Here is a 25,922-nt window from a genome sequence, read left to right on the forward strand (position 1 = left end):
TTTGTTTTTATTATGAAGTCATTATTTGATGTGTTTATTATAATATCTTATTTATTGTTGTGAAGGTGAAGGAGCTGATTGAGTCACAGGTAAAAGAGTCAAAGTGAATTGTATTTATAGTATAAAGTAGAGAATATGATCATCGATGTGTTTGTGTTGACGACACATTAGAAGTGTGTTGTGGTGTTGTGATCTCTTGTCTGAAGGCTGATGGTCAGCTCTCAGTGAGTCTGAATACTTTGGCTGGAGGACAGAGAAAGAAACACCACTGACCTCCATAACTTCATTCACTGATCTCACATTTAGCAGCAGGTTGAGCCTCAAATAACCGGCTGCTGTTTCCATGCAGAGCACTGATTTATAACTGTGGATTTAATGGGGAACACTGCTGCTAGATATCAAGGAGACTTCAGTCTGAAGGTTTTCTGAACAGTTTTCTTTTTCTGAGTGATAGATCCAACATGAACCTGGACGACTACAGTGTTTACAGTCAGCTGACTGATGAGGAGCTGCTACAAATCGCTGTGGAGAGAAGCCTTTGTGATCAGAGCACATCATCATCCTCAGCCCCCATTGTGCTCAGTGGATCAAACCCCAGACAGAGACTTCCTGAACCCCCCAGACACCTGAACTATGTCCCTCCATCCCAACCTCCACCTCCAGACCCCCCCGATGTCCCTCACTGTGCAAACCCCCCAACAGGCCAGTTCCTCTATGAAGCCCCAAAGAGGTGAGTCAGTTGAGACCGAACAGACCAGATACGAGGTCAAAACTTCTGTAAATAGACAATATCTGCAAACAGTCAACAACTGGTGGGACGACGAGCTCGTTGTCGCCCTCTCTCTGGGTGGACGACGAGCTCGTTGTCGCCCTCTCTCTGGGTGGACGATGAGCTCGTTGTCGCCCTCTCTCTGGGTGGACGATGAGCCCACTCAGACAGATTGATGGGCCAGGACCTGGAGTAAGGGCGTAGGTTGTTACACCGTCTGTTGGTACATTAGTTTCAAAGCACATAACTCATTGTCCTCAGAGGTTCTCTCTGCTTCATTTATGATGACTAACCAGTTGGACTTTTGTATTCACTCCCAACAGAGTAAGATGTTTCATCAGATACCTGCTCCTAACCATGTGTGGTCCTCCACACTCTTCAGTCTGGTAGATTAAGGATTTAGCATCTGTTGGTTACCCAATCATTACTTACAGACCTGAGTCCTTCAACAAAAGTTGGATGTTTGCATGCAGTTGTTTAGATGTTAATTAGTTAATTCGTTTCTAATTTTTTCCTGTTCCTGTTCTTCAAAAATGCTTATTCCTTCTGTTTTTATTTCAGACAGTTGAGTCATCTGCAGTCCCTGATTATGAACGGAGATGCAGAGGCTCTGATGGCTTTGGTTGGACAGAAGTCCAGCAGTCTGATGGCGCCGGATAATGATGGCTGGATTGCTCTTCATGAAGCTGCTTTTTACGGACAGCTGCAATGTGTCGCAATCCTCATTAGAGGTGAGGAGCTGGTTTCTGGTTGTCTAATAAGGAGAGGAATTTATTTAGTTAATGCTTTGTTCTTCATGTCAACATCGTTGTCAACCGCACGCTTTTTATAATGCATAAACCCATTCCATTCCTTGAGTTCAGTGAAGGAGAACACGTCTTCTTAATTCCTTCAACAGCCCAAATGTGTCATGCTTTATTTCCTAGCTTTATGATTGATATTGTGAGGATCCACCAATATGCTGATGACACTGTTCTCTACTTCTCCAGTTCTGTTCTAATGACAATACAACTGCTTTGGTGTCATATTCTTTAACTAAGAGTTTTTCTGCAGATACTTCAGCTGATATTGTCTTTCAGTTTTTACACTTGAACTGGCAGTGATTTCTTTCAATACTTCAAATTCATCTGAACTTTATGGGTCAATTAATCACTAGATAGATACTTTATTCATCCCCAGGGGGAAATTTGTTTGTTTCAGCAGCAAAGATATACTTCAGCAAACGAACTAAAATATTGAAAACTATACAATACAATAACAGAGTAGAACATATTAAATATAAAGAAAATAACAATAAAAATGCACAGTATATACAATGAAATAGAATAGTAATAAATTAACTAACTTGGTAAACTAAACAGTAGTGCAAAGATCAACCACAGCAAACAACAGTGTAGCGGTGTGTGAAGGATGATCTGGCCAGAGGTGATTTGTTGTACAGTCTTATTACAGTTGTCAGGAATGTTCTCTGTATCGGTCCTTGTGACAGCGGAGCTGGATCAGTCTGTTGGAGAACGTGCTCCGCTGTCCCTGCAGTAGGTGGTGGAGAGGATGGTCCGGGTTATCCAATATGGATAATAATTTCTTCAGTGTCCTCCTCTCCACCATCGTTTCCTGAATGTCTTGTTTGCAGCCAATGATGGAGCCGGCATTCTTAACCAGTTTGTTAAGTCTGTTGGTGTCTCCGGCTCCAATGCTGCTCCCCCAGCAGACTATGGCGAAGTAAAGTGCACTGGCCACAACAGACTGGTAGAACATCTCCAACATCTTGCTGCACACGTTGAAGGATCGAAGTTTCCTCAAGAAAAAGAGTCGACTCATCCCCTTCTTGTACACAGCGTTGATGTTGGTCTATCAGTTCAGTCTGCTGTCGATGGAGAGCCCCAGGTACTTGTACTCCTCCACCATGTCCACATCCTCTCCCAGAACTCTCAGCGGTTGTGGAGCCGTCGTCTTCCTCCTGAAGTCCTCCTGAAGTCGACCACCATCTCTCTGGTCTTGGCCACGTTCAGACGCAGGTGATTTCTACCGGCCCACTCCACAAAGTCTTCCACTACTGCCCTGTACTCCTCCCATCCATCCCTTATATCTAGGGTTGGGTACCGAAAATCGGTGCCATATTGGCACCAGTGCCTATACGACCGGTATCTACCGGACCGAAACGCAACGCAGATTTCGGTGCTTCCTTTCGGTGCCTGAGCCGATTGAAATACTATTTTTACACTACTCTGATGCAGTGGCGGGCCGTGCATTTTATACCTGGGCCTTCACTGCTGTTCTGCAGCTGAAACATCTCATTATGACCCCACCGCCACGGTTATTATTTGTTTCGTGTAAAAATGAAGCCAACACCTATAGATACACAATCTGCCAAGAGTGCGTCTCCTCTCTGCTCTGACTGCTGCGCGAGGATTCTGTGGGCGGCGGCGGAGGGGCTCACGGCAGCTCCCGCTGCTCGTTCACGACAGTGCAGAACGTACGTGCATTAACGAGTCAAAACACCAGAAAATGTTCCAATAACACCAGAACAAGTCGCTAGTTTTGTCACTAGTAGCTTTTGACAAAAAAAAGTAGCCATGAGGGTTTGGAAAGTCGCCAGATTTAGCGAAAAAGTCACCAAGTTGCCAACACTGGCACCTGCTAAATATGTCCCCAGAGCAACATTGGACGTAACAATGGTTCCTATCACATATAAAACCAAACAAAATCTTCATAACAAACAAGTTGTACAAATAATAATATATAAACAAGCATATTAAAGCTACTGCTTAAGTATACTGTAAACTGTTAACAGTTAATATATTGTTCATAGTTTGAAGTTAAAAAGTTTGAAGCTGTAGTTTGAAGCCAAGTGTTTTGTATTTATTTATATTTATAGTATACTTTAAACAGTTAATATATTGTTCAATTTGAAGAAAAAAGTATCGGTTCAGGCACCGGTATCGTTTTAAAAGTATCGTTTTAGCACCGGTATCGGAAAAAACCCAAACGATACCCATCCCTACTTATATCCCTGACCACTGCAGAGTCATCAGAGAACTTCTGCAGATGGCATGACCCTGAGTTGTACTGGAAGTCAGTGGTGAAGAGGAAAGGAGACAGAACAGTTCCCTGTGGGGCTCCAGTATCACTGACCACCGTTTCAGACCCAGTTGGACAAACTGTGGTCTGCCTGTGAGGTAGTCAGTGATCCAGGAGACGGTGGACGCGTTAACCCCCACCGCCCGCAGCTTCTCACTCAGCAGCACTGGTTGGATAGTGTTAAATGCACTGGAGAAATCAAAAAAAGTGATTCTCACAGAGCCACCGGATCCATCCAGGTGTGACTGAGCTCGTTGCAGCAGGTAGATGATGGCGTCGTCCACTCCCACATGCAAATTGCAGAGGGTCCAGTGAGGATTTCACCTGCGGTCAGAGGTGGGCCAAGACCAGCCTCTCCAGCACCTTCATCACAAGTGATGTGAGGGCAACTGGTCGGTAGTCGTTGAGGCCAGATGGAGTCGTCTTCTTTGGTACAGGAACCAGGCACGACGTCTTCCACAGCACCAGGACTTCCTCCTTAGGTTGAAGAGGTGTTGCAGGACATCAGACAGCTGGATGACACATGTCTTCAGGACCCTGGGGCTGATGCTGTCAGGTCCCGCAGCCTTGTCGGAGTCTCTCCAGCTGTCTCCTAACCTGGCCAGCCCTCACAGAGAGGGGGGGAGGGTGGTCATGGTGTCAGTGGTGGAAGAGCCCTTTGAAGTAGAGGGCTCTGTGTCCATGCAGCTCATCAGGGGGGACAGAGGTGCTTGTGAGGTGTGTGGAGGAGACAGATGAGGGCTGTGTACTAAACCTATTGAAGAAACAGTTTAGGTCATTTGCCCTCTCCAGGGAGCTCCCTGGTTGTCTCCCTGCAACCTTGAAGCCAGTTATCTGCTTCATCCCGGTCCACACCTCCCTCTTGTTGTTGTGCTGGAGTTTGGCCTCCAGCAGGAGTCCTTGCACTCCCTGAGCTTCACCTTCAGGTCGCGCTGGACTCTCCTGAGTTCATCCCTGTCCCTAGACCTGAAGGCTGCTTTCATCTTATTAAGAAGAGCATTCAGGTCACTGGTGATCCATGGCTTGTTGTTGGGGAAGCAGTGTACAGTCCGGGATGGAATGGTGGTTTGTTCACAGAATTTTATGTATTCTGTGATACAGTCCGTCATGCTGTTGATGTCCTCCCCACGTGGTCCACACAGCACAGCCCAGTCCGTTGACTCAAAGCAGTCCTGCAGGGCGTCATTAGCCTCCTTAGACCACCTCCTCACAGTCCTGGTGGTCACAGGCAGCCTCTGCACCAGAGGAACATACTTGGTTGTTAACAGGACCAGGTTGTGATCAGACCTACCAAGAGGGGGAGGGCAGTAGCACTGTATGCATCCTTTGCATTAGCCTACAGAGGTCCAGAGTTTTATTGTTCCTTGTGGGGCAGTCAACATACTGCTGAAAAGTTGGCAGGGCTTTATCCAGGGTGGTGTGGTTAAAGTCTCCAGTAATAGCCAAAATGCACCAGGGTGTTGACTCTGCAGTCCAGACACAGTGGAGTGGATTGTGTCCACTGCTGCCCCAGTGTCAGCTGATGGAGGGACGTACACAGCGACAGCAATGGCGGATGAGAACTCCCTCGCAAATAATGACGAATCCCAACGGCTAACAGTAGTTCAATGTCCGGGCTACAGAAGCGTTCCTTCACACACACACACACACACACACGGTCGTGATTGCACCACCTCTCATTCACATACATTGCAATCCCGCCACCTCTCTTCTTACCGCTCTGTATAACGTCTCTGTCCGCCGGAACAGTCCTGAAGCCGGGCACCGACGCACTGTGGTCCGGGAAATCCGCGCGCAGCCATGTCTCCGTGAAACACATGACGCTGCACTCACGGAAGTCCCTCCCGGTCTTTACCAGCGCGCCGAGCTCGTCCGTCATATTTGCCAAAGACCTCAAGTTCCCCAATAGAATCGCCGGTACCGAAGGTTTGTACTTCCTCCTCTTTGCGCCAGACCTGCAGCCCCGGCGTCTTCTCCGCAGTTCTTCCTGGATCTCAGGCCTGGCGCCAGGCAGCAGCCGCGGCTCACTCAGCGCGATCAGCTGATCACGGGAGTAAACAATGGCCCCACTCATTGTGTGTGGCTCTTGTTAGGAGTAGAACCTCTCGGAACGGTGGAAGACCGCACATCTCTCGCTGCTGCGTGCCAAAAAGTCAGCTGGATCCGGTTTATAATCAAAAAAAAGTATTTAATAATTACAGAGGCTAAACAGTTACAATCTGAATTACACTATCGATAGAAATATGTTTCATGAAACAGAGATCAAATGAAATCCCCCACACCGTCCAGCTCAGCTAGTTAGCTGCCCAGAGGTCCCAAGTGATCTGATTCTTGTCTTATTGTTTGAAAATGTCTATCAGCTTCAGTGATTGGCCGAAATCCATTAGTCCCTAATGAAATCCCTCCTGGTTTCGACCACCTGAGCGTCATCTTCTGACCCATTGGCTTGGTCTGTCCCTCCTTCTGCGCGTCACTCTGCTTCTGTTAGGCCCAGATTTCACTTCCTTCTCTGGTCATGGTGGTCTCAAAATCCCTGTCTGTCCCTATTGACTATTCTTCACAGTTTAATACATTCAATGATTGTCTTTTATGGCTCAACACTTCTATGGGAAACATACTGTAAACATATTATACATTTGATAAGTATTCTTGTGACGTTCCAAATTCTTTGACATTTTTTAGTATAAAGTGGCATTCCACATACTTGCTAAAGTTGTACTATCCACCTCTAGGGGTGCTATAAATCCTACTAAAAAACACTTCTAAACCTAAATTCCTCACACTCTCCGTTACAAAGAGGGAGAAAAGTAACGGAAAAGTTGAGAAAAAGTTACGGTCCATTGTCTGACCGTAACTTAAACCAAACGTTAAACAAAAAGAAGAGAGGAAAGAGTGAAAAAAAGTCTAAAAATTAAAACACACAGGACTCAAGAGCAGACAGTCAAATGCAGTGAGAAACAGGTTCTAATGAGTCACGAACAAAACAGGAATCTTTACTGGAACACAGCAGGGAATCCAAGGACGAGACAAGAGACGAGGGGAACCAGGCAGGACGAGACAGACCGGGAAACCGGGAGCAGGACGAGCCAAACGGGTGGGTTGACGTGACAATAATCTGGCAAAGAGTGACTGAGAGGCAGGAGTTTATAAAGTGGCTCAATCAGAGGCAGGTGAGGGAACAGGTGAGGGGAGTGAGGTGATGAGGAGGGAGGCTGACAGGTGCACTGAATGAGCTGATAGGGGAGTGAGGGGAGTGAGGTGAGTGGGAGATAAAGAGACAGGAGAGAAGGGGCAGAGCTGTGACACATGCATATTTTCATTTTTTTCACAATTGAACCTTCAATAGTCACATGTTAGAATCTTTCATTCTTATAATGCCCAAAGTGTTGTTTTCATCCTCATATTTGGCCCCAAAATTAGCATTCAAGGTATCTCCATATTGCATATGTGTGTTCTCTTTACCAGCAAATGTTGCTTTGGGTTCATGAGGTAACAGGATGAATGAATCGAGGTTCAATCATCTCCTTAGGTCTTGTTCTTCTTCCCACATTGGACACACTGTTGCTTGGTTTTACATCATCTTGGACATCCTCTGTCATGATTATGGACATTGCATTCATTGGTACTAGAGGTTCATCAGATTAATTCAGCCATGTTTAACATCCCTTTGACATGTGTCCCTGTCTTCCACAATGCTAGAAACCGGTCACTTTGTTTATTTGGTCCATCGTGTTACATGACATCCCCGGCCCGACCACTTCGCTCTGCTACCTCGGGGCGACTGGTTGCCCCGTCGCTCAGAGGTCCGTGCGGCCGATCGACCCGGTCGCGGCTGTTTTCTGTCCTGGCCCCACAGTGGTGGAATGAACTCCCCACTGACGTCACGGCAGAGTCGCTGCCCATCTTTCGGCGCAGGCTGAAAACTCACCTCTTCAAGAAGGCCTACCCTTCCGCTTAGCACTTACTTAGCATCTATTGTATTCATACTAGCTTATTGCACTTATTGTTTTTATATTAGTTTGTGGCACTTATTGCATTCGTTTGTTTCTGCACTGTACGTTGGCTCTGGTTTATGCTCTTAGATGCTTGTTTGAGGAAAGGACATGCACTTATTACTTCTGGTGACTAGTTGTTCTCTCGAAAACCGATGTTGAATACACTTATTGTAAGTCACTTTGGATAAAAGCGTCTGCTAAATGACTGTAATGTAATGTAATGTAATGACATGGTGCCATTTTCGCACAGTTCACTTAAACTCTCAACATGGGTCTCCTTTCCTTTCTTTTTGGTATGAGCCCTTTCATTTTATTCACAATATTTTAGTTTCTGCTGGAGCTTTTTGATTTTATTCACCAAGGCAGTGAGTTTAGTTTCTTTTTAGGCTCCATTTAAAAACTAGCAACAGCAGCATTTATTTGACTCATTTTCCTCTAATTTCCTTTTTGATTTTTTTCAATACACTGTTTGTGTATTTAAAACGCTATTAAAAAAAACCAAAATGAAATTCATCCATCAAGCATCACATTCCCACATCAGCAAAGCAGCAGCAACTTGAAAGATGAGATATAAACAGCAGTGAATACAAGACTGCATTCCTTCTTAACATGCAGCTTAAGGTGCACATGCACCTCTAAGGCTCACCTGTCTGTGATTGGCTGGGACGACTGAAGCTGTCGCCCATAAAAGCTGTGATTTATCTCCATGATTAAACTTCAACTTTATTATAGTCGTCATTATACATTGATTAGTTCCGTCCTCTTCCAGTGATGGTTCTTCTCAAGCCTTCTTTTTCTTGACTAAATAGCGACATCAGGAAACAAACTGAAAGTCACTGACAGTTTGAGGTTTGCTTTGCTTTGTCTGACTCAAGTGATGGATTGAGATCCAGTTATTATAAAGGTCACAGAATATTGATCACAGTGATCAAAAGAAAGTGGCGGTCAACAAAATGTTCGCTGACCCGCTGACCCGCTTTTCAACAGGCAGAGGTGAACAGCTAATTATACCAACTGTATCATGTGACCCCCACCATTACATCATAACAATAATAGACTATCACAAATACTAATGAATACCAACACCAAATCTACCCTTCACTCCTTTCTGAGTTCATTCATGGTTCCTCTCTGACCGTCCTTTGGTTCATGTTGTGAAGTTCTTTTACTTCTTACACATAAAAAATAAATATGAGCGCGAATAGAAAACATTTTTCACTGTGTTGTTTCTTTAGTTATCAAAGACTGATATGGGTATGTATATGCGGGTGTGTATGAATATGTATGTTTGTATGTGCATATATGGAGTATGTATGCCAGTGGTGGGCCGTCAGGGCCTGCAAGGCCTCCTCTGCTGGCCTAAACACAATCACAAAGTTATATCTATTTTATAATTTAATAATGTTTCTTAAATACACTACATGTATTATAATTTATAATAATATTTTCCCCATTATCTTATGTTCTCATTGCACAGCTACTGTCTTCCTCAGTTGCTCTGCTTCCAGTGCAGCTTGTTTTAAGTAGAGCTTTTATCCAATCAGATTTCACCTCTGTGTCTCTAGGTAAGAACAGAGGCCCGAGGCCTGCAGACTCACAAGTGAATCCATGTGCAGTTTAAGTGAATGGGGACGATATTGTTGATTGTCATAGTCTTCAACCAATCAGATCTTTAGTTTGACATGTTGGGCGTATTCTTTGACGTGCCAGAGCCTGCTAGCTGGCCTACAAGTACGTCAGCATTAACACGCAGCTCAGTTTCCATGTGCAGCGCTGCAGTGAGGTGCAGCGTGTGCTGTGATTGGTCAGTGGGCGAGCACGTGACTATTGTCAAATTAAACTTAACAGCAGAGGCTTAGTCGGAGTCGTGAGAGTTCAAATTGAAAGATATGGAAGAAATGATGACATTTTTGGAGTTTGTCTTTAAGTGAACTGCGTTTGTTTTTTACATCTAATATCTGAATGGCCCTTGAGTGTGTAGCAGAATGCGTGTTGCTGCTGTTGTTTTCCCGTTAAGCTAGTTAGCGTAGCCTCGCAGAACACTTGCGGAGCCCCAGCTGGTTTTTTTTTGTTCCGGTTCAGAGGTCACACAGACCATTGTCTCCCACATCAGTGATTTTCGCCTTTCCCTGACAAAAAATAAATAAAAATCTTGTGCTTTTATTTTTTTGTGGATATTTTTTATGCAGCGGAATTATTCCAGCATTTACGGAACTTGTTCAGCGGTGCAGGAAAAACATCGACCAATGTGTTGTGAATCACATCACGTGATGCAGCTCAACCAATCAAATATGCGCATTCTGACACGTTTCCTGACTCGAGTGAGATGTACACACACGTGACACAGGGGGCTGAGACGAGGAAAGAGATAGCAGAGCAGTACATTTATTATGTGAGTTGTGAGAGTAAAATCATAAGACGGACTCTGAAAGAGTATAATTGGTCGCGGCTTGCCATTAAGGGGTGATGGTGGGTCCCGCAGCCAGACCAGTTGAGAACCACTGTCCTACCTGGGCGCCAAAAACATTAATACATGCATATATGTGTTAGTATGTAAAAGCTTAAATATGGACATTTATGTGTGGTTGATTCTTTTATTTTATGTTTTCCTATTGATAATTATTATGTCATCTATCACAATAAAAAGAGAATAAATGATTTAAGAGTTCTACTCAGCCATGAAGTCAAACACAGACTCTGTCTGCCCTCAGCTCATCCCGACACGGTGAACAGATGTACTTTAAAGAATCAGACCGCTCTGCTGCTGGCCGCTGGTGGAAGAAACGTTTCTTGTGTCGATTTTCTCCTGAAGAATGGAGCTGACCCAAACATCAGCAACAAGGACCGAGAGACGCCACTGTTCACAGGTGAGCTGACGTCACAGTGACATCACAGTGACATCACAGAGCCTGCTGAGGGATGCTGTGATGTCACTGTTGTAAAGGGGAAACCAGGGAAATGGTTTATAGGGACAGAATCATGAGGCACTGGATCACAAATATGTAACAAACACCTTCAGGTCTGAAAAAAGTGAACGCTTTTATTGTTGTTTTCAGCCTGTGAGCAACCGAATGAAGACATTGTAGATCTGCTGCTGAGGTCTGGAGCTCAGGTGAATCGCTGCAGCATTCAGGGACGAAGTGCTCTTCATGAAGCCTGCAGTTATGGACAACTGAAGCTCTGCAGGATGTTACTGGAGGCCGGAGCCCATCTTCACACCAAAAACATCTACGGCATCCAACCGTTCTTCATCGCTGCACTGCACGGACACACCGACATCATCCACCTCCTGGCTCAGGAAGGTCCGCCATCTAAACCAGTCCATGACTAATCTTTAGTGTCTATCAGGAGCTGATGTTAAGGTGTTTCTAAAGGTGGTTTTGTCCCTCGGGTGCAGATATAAATGGACAGATTGATGTTAAGGTGTTTTTGTCCCTCATGTGCAGATATAAATGGACACATTGATGTTAAGGTGTTTCTGTCCCTCAGGTGCAGATATAAATGGACAGGCAGGAGATGGAGCCTCGCCACTCTTTGAAGCCTGTAAGAACGGCCATGTTTCTGCTGTGAATGCGCTGCTGTTTCTGAAAGCTGACGCTAACCAATCCATGAAGTCGGGCCTGCTGCCTCTTCATGTGGCTGTTCAGAACAAACATTCACGGTCTGAGATACTTCCTGTCCGTCACCTTTTTACCTTGTTTTGTCTTACCTTAACTGTTTGGTGTTTCTTTGATACGTTTAAATCAAGTGGAACTCTGTGATTGATAAGTTCCTCCACCATATTTTTATGCATATTTATAGATCAAACTTGAATCTCTCTACAGTAAAAACAGTGTCTGGTTTTCTGGTGTCAGAGGGCTAGACCAACCCACAATCAGCCCAACTTGTCTGATTCTGCTGGTAATCTCCCTCACAGGTACTTTTCATTTTTCCAGAATTGTGTCGATGCTGATCCCGATGACCAGCAGGGTCAAAATCCAGCACAGCGGCATCAGTCCTCTGCACATTGCCGCAGAGAAGAACAGTGATGACATCATGGAGCTGCTGATCGAGTCCGGCTTTGATGTCAACACCAAGCTGTCGGAGGACCGCTCCATGATGTACAAGGACCGCCGGATTACGGCAGTCTACTTCTCCGTCTACAACGGGAACCTGCAGGCCACCGAGATGCTGCTGGAGGCTGGAGCTGACCCCAACCTGGACGTCTTCAACCCGCTGCTCATTGCCGTCCAGCTTGGCCGGATGGACATGGCAACACTGCTGCTGAGGTACGGCGCCAACGTCAATGCTCAGATCTCCCCCCAGCCGTCCAGGTTCCCGGTGGCCATCCTGCTCAAAATGGAGTCTCTGCCGATGCTCAAACTGCTGCTGGACAACGGCTGCGACGCCCGGCCCTGCTTCCACTGTCCATATGGCCAAAAAAGTCACCGGGCCGTCAGGCCATCAAGCCATCCCATCGAAGAAATGCAGGTCAGCAGAGATGCACCGATGCAGCACGGCATTCAGGTCAGAAATATACACATCTGTCTAATTGCACAAATCAGAGCATGTGAATGTGTTCGACAAAGGGTCTCCTCTATGTTGTTTCAGTTCTGTGAGGCAGTCTCCAGCTCATCTTTCTGCCTTGCAGCTGGTCCGATCATCTCGATGCTCTTGGACTACGTCAGTCATGTCCGTCTCTGCTCTCGGCTGCTGGAGGTTCTGGAGAGTTGCAGCGACTGGGCGCCGATCAAAGCGAAAGCCCGTAAGAAGCAAAAACACCACTGACAATTGACAGGAAATGGCCATAGCAACAGTAACTATGGTTGGGCAGGGCTGAGGTCACTCCAGAGTTCCGAAAAATGTTCTCTAGTTTCCAGAAAGGTTTCTGTTCCCCTAAATAACAGTGTGAGCTCCTAAAACGTTTTCTGTGCTCTGATCAAAGTTTCTTTATTTTTAAAAAGGTTTCTGTTCCACTAAAGGTTTACGAGCTCCTAAAAGATGTTTCTGTGCTCTTAAGAAAGGTTTCTGAGCTAGATAAGGTTCCTATAAAAGTTCCTGAGTTTTAGAAAATTGTACGAAGTGGTGCCTCACTCTGATTGGCTGGCTGAGTTTGGGGCAGGGTTTAAGTAAGAAGCCCACAGAACAGGGATCATGGGTCTCATTTATAACCGTTGTGTAGCACACGTAAGCCACTTCCCACGCAAAGGTTGTGATCTATAAAAAGAAACATTTAGTCTTGATCCTACGTTTCATAAAGAGAGTCCAGGTCTGTCTAACAGGTCTGTCTGTGTTTTCTCTTCAGTTCCTCCTCACCCTCTGATGCAGCTCTGCAGGTTGGAGATCAGACGTCTGGTCGGAGTCCAAAGACTCAAACTGATCTGCACTCTGCCACTTCCTATGAGACTCATCCGTTTCCTACACTATGACATCACTGCCCACTCACCTGAAGTCCACTGTTATGAGGTGGCTGCGACACAAAGTGACGTGTAAATATGAGAAGCTGATGAGCTAATCGCTAACACTTCAATAAAAAGGTATATAGAGGGAAAAATAAAGTTCTCCAGTTAGCAAGCTTCTTAGCCTGTTGACATCTCAAGTCTATTAATTGCGTCCCCGTTTCCCTCACTTGGGTCCTTTCCTTGCGCCTTAGTCCCTCCCACCAGGGATGCATGGAGGAAACCATGCGAGGAGAGAGGAAACGAGGAGATATGTTTTAGGAGACATGAGACGTCCTTTCCTCAGTTGCGTCACGTGAAGCGACGTCTGTTTCTGATGACGGTGCTGATGATCACAGCTGGATCAGCTGTCAGTCGGCTTTAACAGCTGGAGAGACTTTAGATAACTTTGTGTCTGTTCACATGATTACTGTACTTAATAACAGTAACTAATAATACTAATAACTAATAAAGACACACAGTAATCACCACTGTAGAGGTGTTTCTCTCTGTAGTCTTTTAACAAACTGTGTCCTGTGTTCTGTTTATAAACTCAGGATCCATTTCTACCGGCGGAATGCGATCGTCTTATTTATGAATTATTTGCGTCTGTACGTTTTGAAATTGTGACTGTGACGTCATTATTAAATAACGTTTCTCTTAAATGATAAAACTCATCAAACACTCAGGAATGATGTAAAAAGTGTTTTGTCTCTCCAGCTCTCTCTGACTTTAATTGTTTCCATAATAAAGTTATTGAGGGAAACATCAGATCATGAAAACACAAATCTTTATAATAAATGAAGAAAGTTGTTTGTGGTCCTTTTGTTTTTCAGACTACAATGAACATTTATTTAAACCAGAAGGTGAATCAGAAACCTAATCAAATATAAACTAGAGTTTAATCTGTGATCCGTCTTCACTCTGGTGTTAAACTCAGTCAGTCAGTCCGATCGGCTGCAGCGTCCAATCACATGACTGATGAACAATGAGGGGGCGTGTTGGCCGTTAAAAGACTTCCTGGAAGTCTGTTCTCGTGGTTCCTCGCTCATGGCTCCTCCGAGGTCCCTCCTCTCTCCTCCATCCTCGCTCCTCAGAACTACATTAGAGCTTTGGGACAGCCGTCAATATGGCAGCGCAGAAAAACTTCCGGTTCAAGCGAGGATCGAGGAGCGAGGAAACGACAATTAAGAGACTTGAGAAGTACCCAGTGATGGTTTCCTGGTGGGAGGAGCTGGGACATTCACCTGCTCATACCAGCCCATCTGATTGGAGCCTCCAAGAAGGCATACAAGACAGCACTTCTGGGAGGGTCTCTCTCTCTCAGCAGGGCCTGCTGCACCAGCCTCATCGTTGTTTCAACTATGCTGAAGTTGTGGAGCTTAAATAAACTGCTTTGGGTTAGATATCTGTGTGCCTAGTTCTTAGAAAGAAGCTGTGATTATCCCAATCAGGAAACCAGGCAAAGACTCACCAAACCCAATAAATGATAGACCCATAGCATTAACATCTGTTGTGGAATATTTCTTATGACTAGTCGGGAGAAGAAAGTTGAGGTTTTCTATCAATATAAAGTAAAACAGAGTTTTGATGAACGATCAAGGTTTATAAAGTCAATTTATTTGCTTGCAAGCAAAGAGAACAGTCTCACAGACACATCGCCGTCATCTGGGAGAATGCTCTACTTAACAGTCAGAATGCATGGACTTTTATGCTCAGACAGCTTCCTGTTATCTGCTTAGCTAACAAGAATACACAAAGAACACAACAAAAGGCAGGTCATCCTTCGAGCCTGAGTATATCATTTAAGACAGTCAGGAAGATGCTTTTATCTCCTGTTTACAAATCCCTTTTGTTCACAGTTTGCCTTACACTAATCAGTTTAAACTCACAACAGATGCTTCTTTTGAAGTCACTGTGACAACATAAAAATGACCATTTGCAGAGACAGAACAGACATTCTTTACCCTCACCCATCCCATCTGCATGCAAAGGTTTACGCCTTTACAACTTCAGATAACACGTCATCAAGGAAGTAAAAAGTATTTCAAACAGAGGATCTCTGTTAATCAAGGCCTCTCTGTGTCTCTGTCTTACGAAGAGTAAACAAAAACAGTGCACAATGATAACAGATAACAAGACACCTGGATACTAAACTAATTAAAGTCATCTACTGAAACTACAGTTTGGTGTCTGCTCTTTTAGGACTTACATTCCTTAAACCTTCACATGAGACTATGACATATTTTCCCATTACACATCCCATGTAGGTAAGATAATGGAAAGAATGATTACAGATAGATTAACATTTTATATGGAGTCCAGGGGAATGATAACACCTCATCAAAGTGGATTTCGGAAAGGTAGGGGAACTATGGACCCAATTATTTGTTTGGAAACAGAAATCAAAAAGGCCCAGGTGAATAAGGAGTCAGTGATGGCTGTTCTTTGATGTGGAAAAGGCATATGATATGGTTTGGAGGGAGGGGTTATTGATTCAATTAAAAATGATAGGAATAGGTGGCAGAACATATAATTGGATTAAACATTTTTTAGTTAACAGATTTATTCAAGTTAGAATTGGGACAGCACTATCTAGAAGATACCAGGTAGAGAATGGAACACCTCAGGGTAGTGTCATCAGTCCGATACTGTTCTCCATCATGATAAATGATGTTTTTCTTCAAGTTCAGGGTGATATTGGGTGATCCCTATTTGCTGATGATGGAGCACTGTGGAAGAGGGGGAAGAACATAAATCATATTAAAGGGAAGGTCCAAGAGACTGTGAATGTGATAGAAAGATGGTCTTTTTCATGGGGATTCAAATTTTCTGTGGGAAAAATTAAAACAATCATGTTTACTAGAAAGAGGGGAGTTGATGCTCAGATAAAGATGTACAGGCAAAAGATTGAAGAAGTGAAAGTTTTTAGGTTTCTTGGTGTGTGGCTCGATGATAAATTAACATGGAATGAGCATATTCAGAGGATAGTTATGAAATGTAAAAAGATTCTAAATGTAATGAGGTGTCTGACAGGGCCAGAATGGGGAGCCAGTAGGTCTGCAATTAAAAATATTTATACCGCTTTGATGAGATCAGTCCTTGATTATGGTTGTGTAGTATTTGGATCAGCTGCAAAAACTTCACTAAAGAAGCTGGAAGTATTACAATCCCAAGCTCTGAGACTGTGTTGTGGTGCTTTTAAGACGAGTCCTGTGGCTGCTCTTCAGGTGGAGGTGAAACGCCGCTGCATTTGAGCTCTTAACTATGAACTACTGGGTCAATCAAGGACATTCTGGAGATAATCATCCAACCACTAAGGTGCTTCTGCCATGCTGGGAAAGAGAACGGGACAAACAGGAATGTTTTGCATGGAGCAGTGGGAAATTAGCAAGAGATATGTCATTGGATCAGATTACATTCACTCCTACAGGACCGTCATCAACTACACCACCGTGGCTATTTCCCTCAGGGTCAGTTGATAATTATTTTTTGGACAAAACCCAGGCATTTAAGGATATTGATAACATTGCAGGAGTAGTGGAGGACAAACTACAGACAACATATCAGTCATTTACTCCAGCATACACAGATGGATCTAAAGATCCTGATACAGGTAGGACTGGTTTTGCAGTCACCATACCAACCTTGCAATATGAAGTCAAAAGGAGAACATCAGATCATTTGTTTATACAGTTGAGACGTTGGCCAGTTTAACAGCACTGCAGTGGGTAGAGGAGGTTCGGTTCGAAAAGGTCATTGTCTGTTCAGATTCCAGTTCAGCATTACTCTCATTACAATCATTCACATCTCATAGCAGGCAGGGTTTAATTAATGAAATGTACGAAACACTGTTCCGACTTAAGAATATGGGTATTTTTGTATCATTTATGTGGGTACCAGCACACAGACGGGTAGAAGGAAACGAAAGAGCAAATAAATTAGCAAAACAAGCTTTAGAAAGGCAGCACAAGACAGACATTTTACTCAGCAAAGCAGAAGCTAAATCAATAATCAAAAGAAATATTATTAAGGAATGGCAGCACAGTTGGGATGTAGGAGACACAGGAAGACATCTGTATGCTGTTCAGAAAGAAGTTGGCAAAGGGAGGCCATCCAGAAGAAGCACCACAGAAGAAAACATGTTAGCCAGACTGAGGATTGGACACACAAGGCTGAACAAAGCAATGCAACTAATAAAGCAACTAATAAATAAACACCCAGCAGGACTATGTGAGCACTGCCAAATACCAGAATCTGTAGAACATATCATTTGTCATTGTCAGAAATTCTCACTTGACTCCAGGTTGAAGAGGAGGCTGGGAGTGGAGGAACTAAATCTAAAATATGCATTAACCTTGGGGGCAGGAAACATACTACAATATGTGAAAGAAACAGGATTGAGCAAAATAATTTAAGTCTCTGAAATGGAGAGCTCCTTTTTTTAGTTTTTGTTTGTTTTATTTTATTTTATTTTATTTATTTTTTAGTTTTTGTAAGGGGATAGGTTATCGGGTCCACACTCCAATATAGTAGGTGGCGGTAATGCACCTTTCACTGGATGCCATCCGCCATAAAACAAAAAGAAGAAGAAGAAGAAGAAGAAGAAGAAGAAGAAGAAGAAGATATCTGTGTGTGGCCTCCCTTTTTGTTGCCGGCCTTGAGCCAGGTGGTAACAAATGGGAGCTTGTCCGGGATTTGGAAAGGTTAGTACTGGGAAATTGTTAAATGTAACTTTGTCAAAGGGAGTTTTTCCACACAGATTTTTGGGTTAAATTGTGTTTTCTGACCTGCTGTTAGTAGTACAGGCTTGTGAGTCTGATAGGCATAAGCAATGAGGGGCACTGGCCGTCTCTCATTGACCCTTTTTTTGTGTGTTTGTTGTTTTTGTGCAGTACGTGGTTAGAGCATTGGCTCGGGGGCACTTCCATGACTGTCTAGGTGATTTTCAGCTTGCTGAAGGTTAACCGGGTTACTGGGTTTGTGCTTAATTTATCCTGCCACTACCCTGCATGAAGTCTAGGGATGAGTTACTCAGCTAGGCCTGGTTAGGCAGTTAGTCAGAGGATTTGGGTTCCTTATTTAAAGCAGCATGTCATCCTTTAGGTTTGTGGTGGAAAACTTTGTATTAGTTGTGGTTGTGGTTTGTTGGAAAAGTGCCTCAAAGGTTGCAGGTGAACTGATCAAATGGCTTCCATTGAAGACTTTGTTCAGTCTCCAAATGATGATTTGCTAAATTCTTACAAAAAAGATCAGCTCTTGAAATTAGCGGACCATTACAATGTTGAACTTCCTAAAAAGTTGAATAAAGAGGAATTGTTGGAGAAAAACGTTTTGCCTGTCATAGTGGGGATTGCAAAGGCACCTGTAGAAATTAATACATGTTCAGACGTAGCTTCCCCCAGGGTAAGTGAGTCAGTCAAAGGTTCCAAAATGGCTCCTGTTTTGACTGGACTTGGAGTTGATTTGACATTTGAGCAACAAAAACAACTTTTCTTGCTACAAATGCAAAAGTAACATAAAAATACTGTGGAGTTAAGACAAGATGCACATCTTCGGGAGGCTGAACTAGCCCATGTTCAGGCAAGACAATGGTTAGAGTTGGAGCGATATAAGCTGGAGCAAATATAAAATCACTTCTAAACTTAAATAACTTTCACTGATTTTGTTTTGGAAGGCTTCCTGTATGCGGTGGTCACTTCACTTCTAATGAACTGGTCATTCGGGTTTTATACCACATTGACCGGATCATAAAACATTTCCCAGCAGCTCTTCTTTTGAAGACGATGTCATGTCTAAATATTTATCTTAATGTATGTCGGGGCAGATGTGTTATGTAACTGGAGGTGTAGAAGAAAATCAATCAATTAAACATGTCGCATAATCTACAATGTGTTTACTTCCTTTGGATCATCTTCAGATTATGTTCAGTAGAACATCACAGACAAACTATGGAGACATGCTGATGTACATAATCCTACTTGTTACAGCGCAAAGATTGAGTCATATGGAAAGCCGATTCCATATTTTTGATGTCAGACAACAATTTTCTCCACTAGTTGAACAACAACTCCTACTAGTCCAGCTAGTTCCAACAGAAGCCTCACTAGTGATTCTGGGCTTCGCATTAGCAGCACTAAAGTCCAAACTAGTCAGCTTTTCAAGAACAGTAAGATCATGGTCAACAAATTGACTTGGTCTCTACTTTTAACTACTTTGGATTTTGAATTGACGACCACTTGTCTTTAAAGGCACATAGTCAGTATGCTGAGGAAAAACTGAAGCTTGTACTTGTAACTTATTACTTTAATTTACTACTACTATGTTAGCAGACAGAGGTATCACTCTGATCCTTTTCCGAAGAGTCTAATTCTTAATATAACCAGTTTGTTTAGTGTGTCACAGGCTGAAGAACAGACAATGGGATTGGACCCTAATGCAGACGAACACGTGGAACTCTGTGACGACAGATCAGAGATTAAACTCTAGTTTATATTTGATTAGGTTTCTGATTCAACATCTGGTTTAAATAAATGTTCATTGTAGTCTGAACAACAAAAGGATCACAAACAACTTTCTACATTTATTAGAAAGATTTGTGTTTTCATGATCTGATGTTTCCCTCAATAACTTTATTATGAATACAATTAAAGTCAGAGAGAGCTGGAGAGACGAAACACTTTATATATATATATATATATATATATAGAGTTGGAGAAAAGAAACACTTTTTATCATCATTTCATTCAGTCACGTGAGGCGGATCATTCCTGAGTGTCGGGTTTGATGAGTTTTATCATTTAAGTTTAACCTGAATCATGGAGCCTAATAAATGAATTCCAGTGTTCAAGAGAAACCATAATCATATTCTGGGTTAATTAATAATGACGTCACAATCAGAATTTAAAAACGTACAGACGCAAATAATTCATAAATAAAACAAACTCATTCTGTCGGTAGAAATGTCGGTCCTGCGCTTATAAACAGAACACAGTATAAATAGTCGTTGCAGTTTATAACAGAGAGAAAATACCTGTACTCTGATAACTGTCTTTATTAGTTTTAGTACAGTGATGATAACTGTGTCTTTATTAGTACAGTGATTAAAAGTCTCTACAGCTGTTAAAGATGAATCAGCTGATCCAGGTTTGATCATAAACAGTCGCTTCACGTGAAAATATGTTTCCTCGTTCCCTCTCTCCTCGCATGGTTTCCTTGCATCTCTTCATGCATCCCTGGTGGGAGGGACTAAGAAGCAAGGAAAAGATACAAGTGAGGGAAACGAGGACGGAATTAAGAGATTTGGGATGAACCCCATTACAACTCAGGTGATCACAGGAAAAAGGAGGGAAAACCACAACGACAGGACACGAGACAGGGAACTTCAAAATAAAACAGGAAACAAGCTAAACCAAAATCAAGATTGTGACATTGTGAACTGGTCAGTGGATGTTTACTGGTTTTAGTAGATGTGTGAGTATGAACTTTAGTTAACTACTCTTTACTGAGTGTTGTTTTAAATGTTTTAATTGAACAGCTCAGCTCTGACCTTGTCTGTTCACTTTACAGCAGCTGAATCTAAAAATAACACACACACACAGTTAACCCAATTTAACTAGATTAGAACTAGTCATGTGATTGGTTAGTTTATCAGTCTACTGGTGAATCAGGTCGTTTTATTTCAGTGTGTAGTAGCAGCAGTTTTTCTCAGCAGTAGGCCACTTTACAGGAATTAACTATTATAACATTCCAGGAGTGCAATGTGGCCAAAAATAAGAGACAATAAAAATAATACTAAAATGTAATAAATGAGGAGCAGGGAGCTCCTGTGAAGCGTCTGGTTCAGTGTCCTCAGTCAAGGACACGTGGCCATGTGTAAAGGAGGAGCCACTGTTTGACTAGCCAGCCTTTTGGTTGAAGGACAACTACTCTGCCAACTGAGCTACAGTCACCCAAGGACCAAGCCACATATCTAAAGTGTACACATTATGGATTCACCTGACAAAAGTCTGCGATTAACCCTCCATGCATTTGTAATGAACTCGAGACATTTAAATCAGGACAGATCTAGAATATACGTGGGACAGATTGGGGATTATTCTGAAACCGATCTGGAAGTAACCTTGGACAGATCGAAAATTGTTCCCTCAAAGATCTGATGCTAACCCAGGACAGATTTGGGATTAATTCTTCTGGAATTATCTTTAGCGACAGATCTGGGATTAACCGAGGTCAGATTACAGATTAATTTTGGACAAAATTCAGATGAAATCTGACAAAACAGGAGTTAATTTGAGACAGGTCTAGGGCTCATCCTAAAAGCCCTTGAGACAGATTGATGTTTAATTTGAGAAATAATAGGGATTAACCAGGATTGGATCAGAGAGAAATCTTTAAAAAATCTGTGATAAATCTGGAACTAGGATTAGGACCTGGACAGATTACAGAATAAAATGGATTAATCCTGGAAAGATCTGAGATTTATATGGGACAGATTAGGGATTAGTCTGATACAGATCTTGAATTATTCCTAGATAAATCTGGTATTCACCCAGGATGGATAATTCTTGGACAGATCTCAAATAAACAAAACATTTGGAGTAATTGGAGATAGACCAGGGCCCCGTTCCTCGTACGTGGCTAACTGAGTAAACCGGATCATTTTCAGGATAAGATTACATAAATCAGGCTTTTCGGTTCCACGAAGCAAGTTTGGCAAAATCACCATGGCAACACATCCATATGCGTGAACCTGCTCCAGCGCAGGCTAACTGAAGGTAGCTGGATAAACTGCCACTCCCCCGGAAAACATGGCAGCTCCTGTCATATACGGTAGTCTAATGCGCTTGCGCATCTACCGGGGGTTATACGGGAGTTCCGGAAATGCATGTAAAGTGAGACACACGGTGATCCATAAAAGCAGCTGAGCAAACTAAGAAGCCTCTATTGCATTAATGTACAGCTCCCTTCCTCAGAGATCCACTGATGAAGGAGCGATATTAGTTAGATTAGCGTTTTATAGGGAGAGAGTTCTTCCACATCGCCAAGATCCGTCATCACATCATGATGACTTCCTATACGAGCGCTATCCATTCTGCCCACAAGGAATCATTTATTTACAGACCTTCTGGAGCCATACATTGAACACCATACGCTGCAGCCGAGCATTGATGTCTCACAGACTGGATGCAGCCTTGAGCTGTTCTGCGAGTGGTACATTGTTGTACAGTGTCGGTGATGCGGAGAACATCGGGAAAGCCGCTGCATGCCGTGCTGTTCGTACAGTTTATTTGGCGCTTAATAAACTTATGGATGTGTTCATTACATCACCATGGCACATATTGTACTGACTCAGCATTCTGAGTAATGTGTGTGTGCTTTACTTGCTCCCATGTCCTCTTGATGGCTGCGTTGAGGGTTAAAGCACTCATAATGATATGACAGTGTTATTAGTACACCAGCATATCATTATTGTAGAAGGTGGACTCATGATAAGAATAGAGAGAATCACACACTATTTATCTTCACTGCTTCAATTGATTGAATGTCTGATGATGAATAATACACACATACATACTGATCCGCCCATACACAGATTCACACACATATTCAAACTCCTAGTTCTATATGGTAATTTACACAGACATGTATATACACATATATTGGAGATAAACCTTAGCTGAATTTCAGGAGCAGGACCACACCTCAGCCACTCCCCCGCTTCCGGCCACACTCCTGTAAATACCTACCCACTCTAAGCCTCGGCTCGCTCGCGCTTTCCGCATCCCACCCTCCCTCCCTCTTGTTAAAGGTTATCTCCCCCCCATAGTCATCATCCTCCTATCCCATATGGAGACCGGGGGATCTGCAAGGCCCGGGAGCGGCAGTGGATCCTCAGCTAAGACTCCCCCAAACCGCATCTGGCTAAATCTCCATCAACCATTCCTCAAACTCTCCAAACAACCGACGAAGGCTCGCTCCGGCCGAGGTGGGGCCCTAAGCTAGTGACTAGTACATGATACATGAGGGCATACAGTACATATATCCTCATATTAATGAGTATCAGTTAGATACTCTTTGGGCTTGTTTTTATTACTTATTCTGAAAGAGTTGAGATCATTATTGTCGCTATAGATCTCATTGGATGATGCATTCATTAAGCCTACTGCCAGCAGCACATTTAAAGACATATCATCTGATTGATTGGGGTGATGAGGCATTAAAATGAGCCGATACATTTCCCAACACTTACGCATTTAACTTGTCTGTGATATTTTGCGTGCTTCTTGTCTAGCCCTCACAGCGGTGGAGGTGTTAGATTTTGCTGTGATTATGGTCTTGAATTCCTCATATGCGTTCATGATCATCTCCTGCTCGTCAGCGGAATAAAAAGAGGCTCTTTCTTTGACTTTATTTAACATTGTACTGTTAGAAAATCATGGTTTCGGTGATCGACGCTTCCCCCTTTTGAAGTAGGACGGGCACGCGCAATTATCCTGATCCTGATCGTCTGGTTCCAATTAACGAGACTGTTTGAGAGGATCAGCCTTGGAGAAACCAGATAGCCTGATGTCAATCATCGGGTTAATTTCAGCTGGCTAATAGGACATTTGATCGACTTAGTTGAACCACGTACGAGGAACGGGGCCCAGGGATTTAACCTCGCAAAATTCTGTTTCACTCCAGACAAAATTTGTGATTCATTCTGTAAAGATCAGGGATTAACCTGGAAGAAACCTGTACTAAACCAGGATAGATCTGAGATTATGTTTATGTTTATTTTACAAGGACCAGATGCACTGTGTTTAGTGTTTGTAGCGAAACGCTAATTTACAACACCTGTCCACAGGAGGCTTTTTAAAAAAAGATAAAACAGAGAAAAGAAAAGAAGAAAGAAAATATATCCACAAATACATACACAAAAATACATACACAAATGAAATACAGTAAAGATCAGGGATTAACCTGGAACAAACCTGTACTAAACCAGGATAGATCTAGGATTAATACTGTAAAGATCAGGGATTGTCGTGGATTGTCAGATTACAGATTAATCTTTGAAAGATCTCAGATAATCTCTGGACAGAGTCGAGATCATCCCAGGAAAGATAGTTAATAAATGGATTCATTTGATTCTGATCTATGATTAATCCTGGACACATCTGGTATTGATCCAGTTTGTTACGCCGTGTCAATATTTTACATTAAACATGTTTATTCTGTTGAATTGATGCTGTTGCTGGTTCAGAAAATCTGTAACATAAGAGGTCAGCTGATCAACAAGCTCAGACTTCAGGTCCTCAAAATAAACATTAAGTACCCCCCCCCCCCAGAGGGAAATGTGCCATCTCCATTACAGAAGCAGGACTGACTCAAAGAACACATGGACGTGTCTCAAGTCAGAGGAATAACTGGATCAATGTAAAAAAGCACTTTTAAAAATATGTGAGTACTCTTCTTTTTCAGTAATATTCGTGTTTTACTGCTTTTAAGTGCTGATTGTATGAAGTTTTACTGTCAGTGTTGCTGTCTGTTGTTTGGTGTTTTATCTGAAAAGACTTGTATGAAGTCAGTGCTGCTGTCTGTTGTTTGGTGTTTTATCTGAACAGACTTGTATGAAGTCAGTGTTGCTGTCTGTTGTTTGGTGTTTTATCTGAACAGACTTGTATGAAGTCAGTGTTGCTGTCTGTTGTTTGGTGTGTTAAACATGGTGGAGTGTTTTGCGAAATCGTGATGCTCCTAGACGGAAGGCCAGGGTGATTAGGTGTTAACAAACACCTTAAAAACAACAAATAAATAGTTAGAAAAACAAAATAAAATAGAGACAGAGGAAGCTGAGTCTCTTATAAGATTGCACCTGTCGCACAGACATGTTTCTGTGGTCACACACACCCTCTGCGTACGGACGTACGAGGGAGGGGGGGGACACACACAGACACACACACACTCTCTCTCTCTCTCTCACACACACACACACACACACACACACACACACACACACACACACACACACGGTAGCAGGGCTTTCCGCACCGTTGCACAAGGGGTCACACAGAAGTCACCTGCTGAGGTTGGCATTCTGCATTACACACATAGATCACACACATAGATGAGAATACCTTGGCCTTATTCTGACAGGTAGAGCTTGTGATGTTGTGATGTATGCACAGCTGCACGCACGATGGGCGCTCTGGAAATACTGAGGGTGCCAGCCAGTCTTTGTACTCACGATTTATTACCTAGGGTCTTTCCCGGTTGCCTTAAGCACCGGCACTTGACCACGTCTTTACGCTGGGGATAAAAGGTGTTTTATGTTTTATTGTTTGGAGTGTCATGTATCTCTGTGTCCTGAAGGCATCAACCAGTGAGCGGGGTCTGTCATGTGTTCTGAGTACCAGCAGATATAATGGTGTCGGCATATACTGCTGACTTAGATAAACAGTACGATCAAAGGCCTGATACTGTCCTACCCCACGGAGGCACCAAGCCCCAGGGGTTGTTAGAGCGTATAAGTATTCTCGGTCTTCAAGGAAAGAGGAGAGTTGGGGAAGAAGCCATCAGGTTAGAACCTGCGCTGGGTTAATCTTTTTAAACTTTTTACTCCGGACAATTGAACACAGCCTGCTCAGCTGAGGGCACAAGAGGGTTTTAAAATACTTT

The 25,922-nt window shown here is 43.1% G+C and overlaps 1 protein-coding gene across 1 annotated transcript; it reads left to right on the forward strand.

Moving 5' to 3' along the window:
- The first annotated feature begins 461 nt into the window (after positions 1-461).
- LOC142971591 (ankyrin repeat and SOCS box protein 2-like) lies at positions 462-13,317 on the forward strand. Its single transcript, XM_076112167.1, has 8 exons — positions 462-730; positions 1,331-1,500; positions 10,557-10,712; positions 10,902-11,147; positions 11,335-11,506; positions 11,781-12,351; positions 12,436-12,589; positions 13,130-13,317. Exons 1-8 carry the CDS (start codon positions 462-464, stop codon positions 13,315-13,317), a joined length of 1,926 nt encoding a protein of 641 aa, XP_075968282.1.
- Positions 13,318-25,922: the final 12,605 nt, after the last annotated feature.

The sequence above is a fragment of the Anarhichas minor genome, unplaced genomic scaffold (assembly GCF_050575085.1).
Source record: "Anarhichas minor isolate MPS153535 unplaced genomic scaffold, ASM5057508v1 ptg000047l, whole genome shotgun sequence".
Taxonomy (NCBI): Eukaryota; Metazoa; Chordata; class Actinopteri; order Perciformes; family Anarhichadidae; genus Anarhichas; species Anarhichas minor.

Excerpts from the sequence above, each read along its gene's own strand:
- LOC142971591 (XM_076112167.1), top strand. The coding sequence starts at position 462 with ATGAACCTGGACGACTACAGTGTTTACAGTCAGCTGACTGATGAGGAG. Across the intron at positions 1,501-10,556 it reads TGTCGCAATCCTCATTAGAG|CTCATCCCGACACGGTGAAC; the intron begins GTGAGGAGCTGG and ends GTCTGCCCTCAG. Across the intron at positions 12,590-13,129 it reads GCCGATCAAAGCGAAAGCCC|TTCCTCCTCACCCTCTGATG; the intron begins GTAAGAAGCAAA and ends TTTTCTCTTCAG.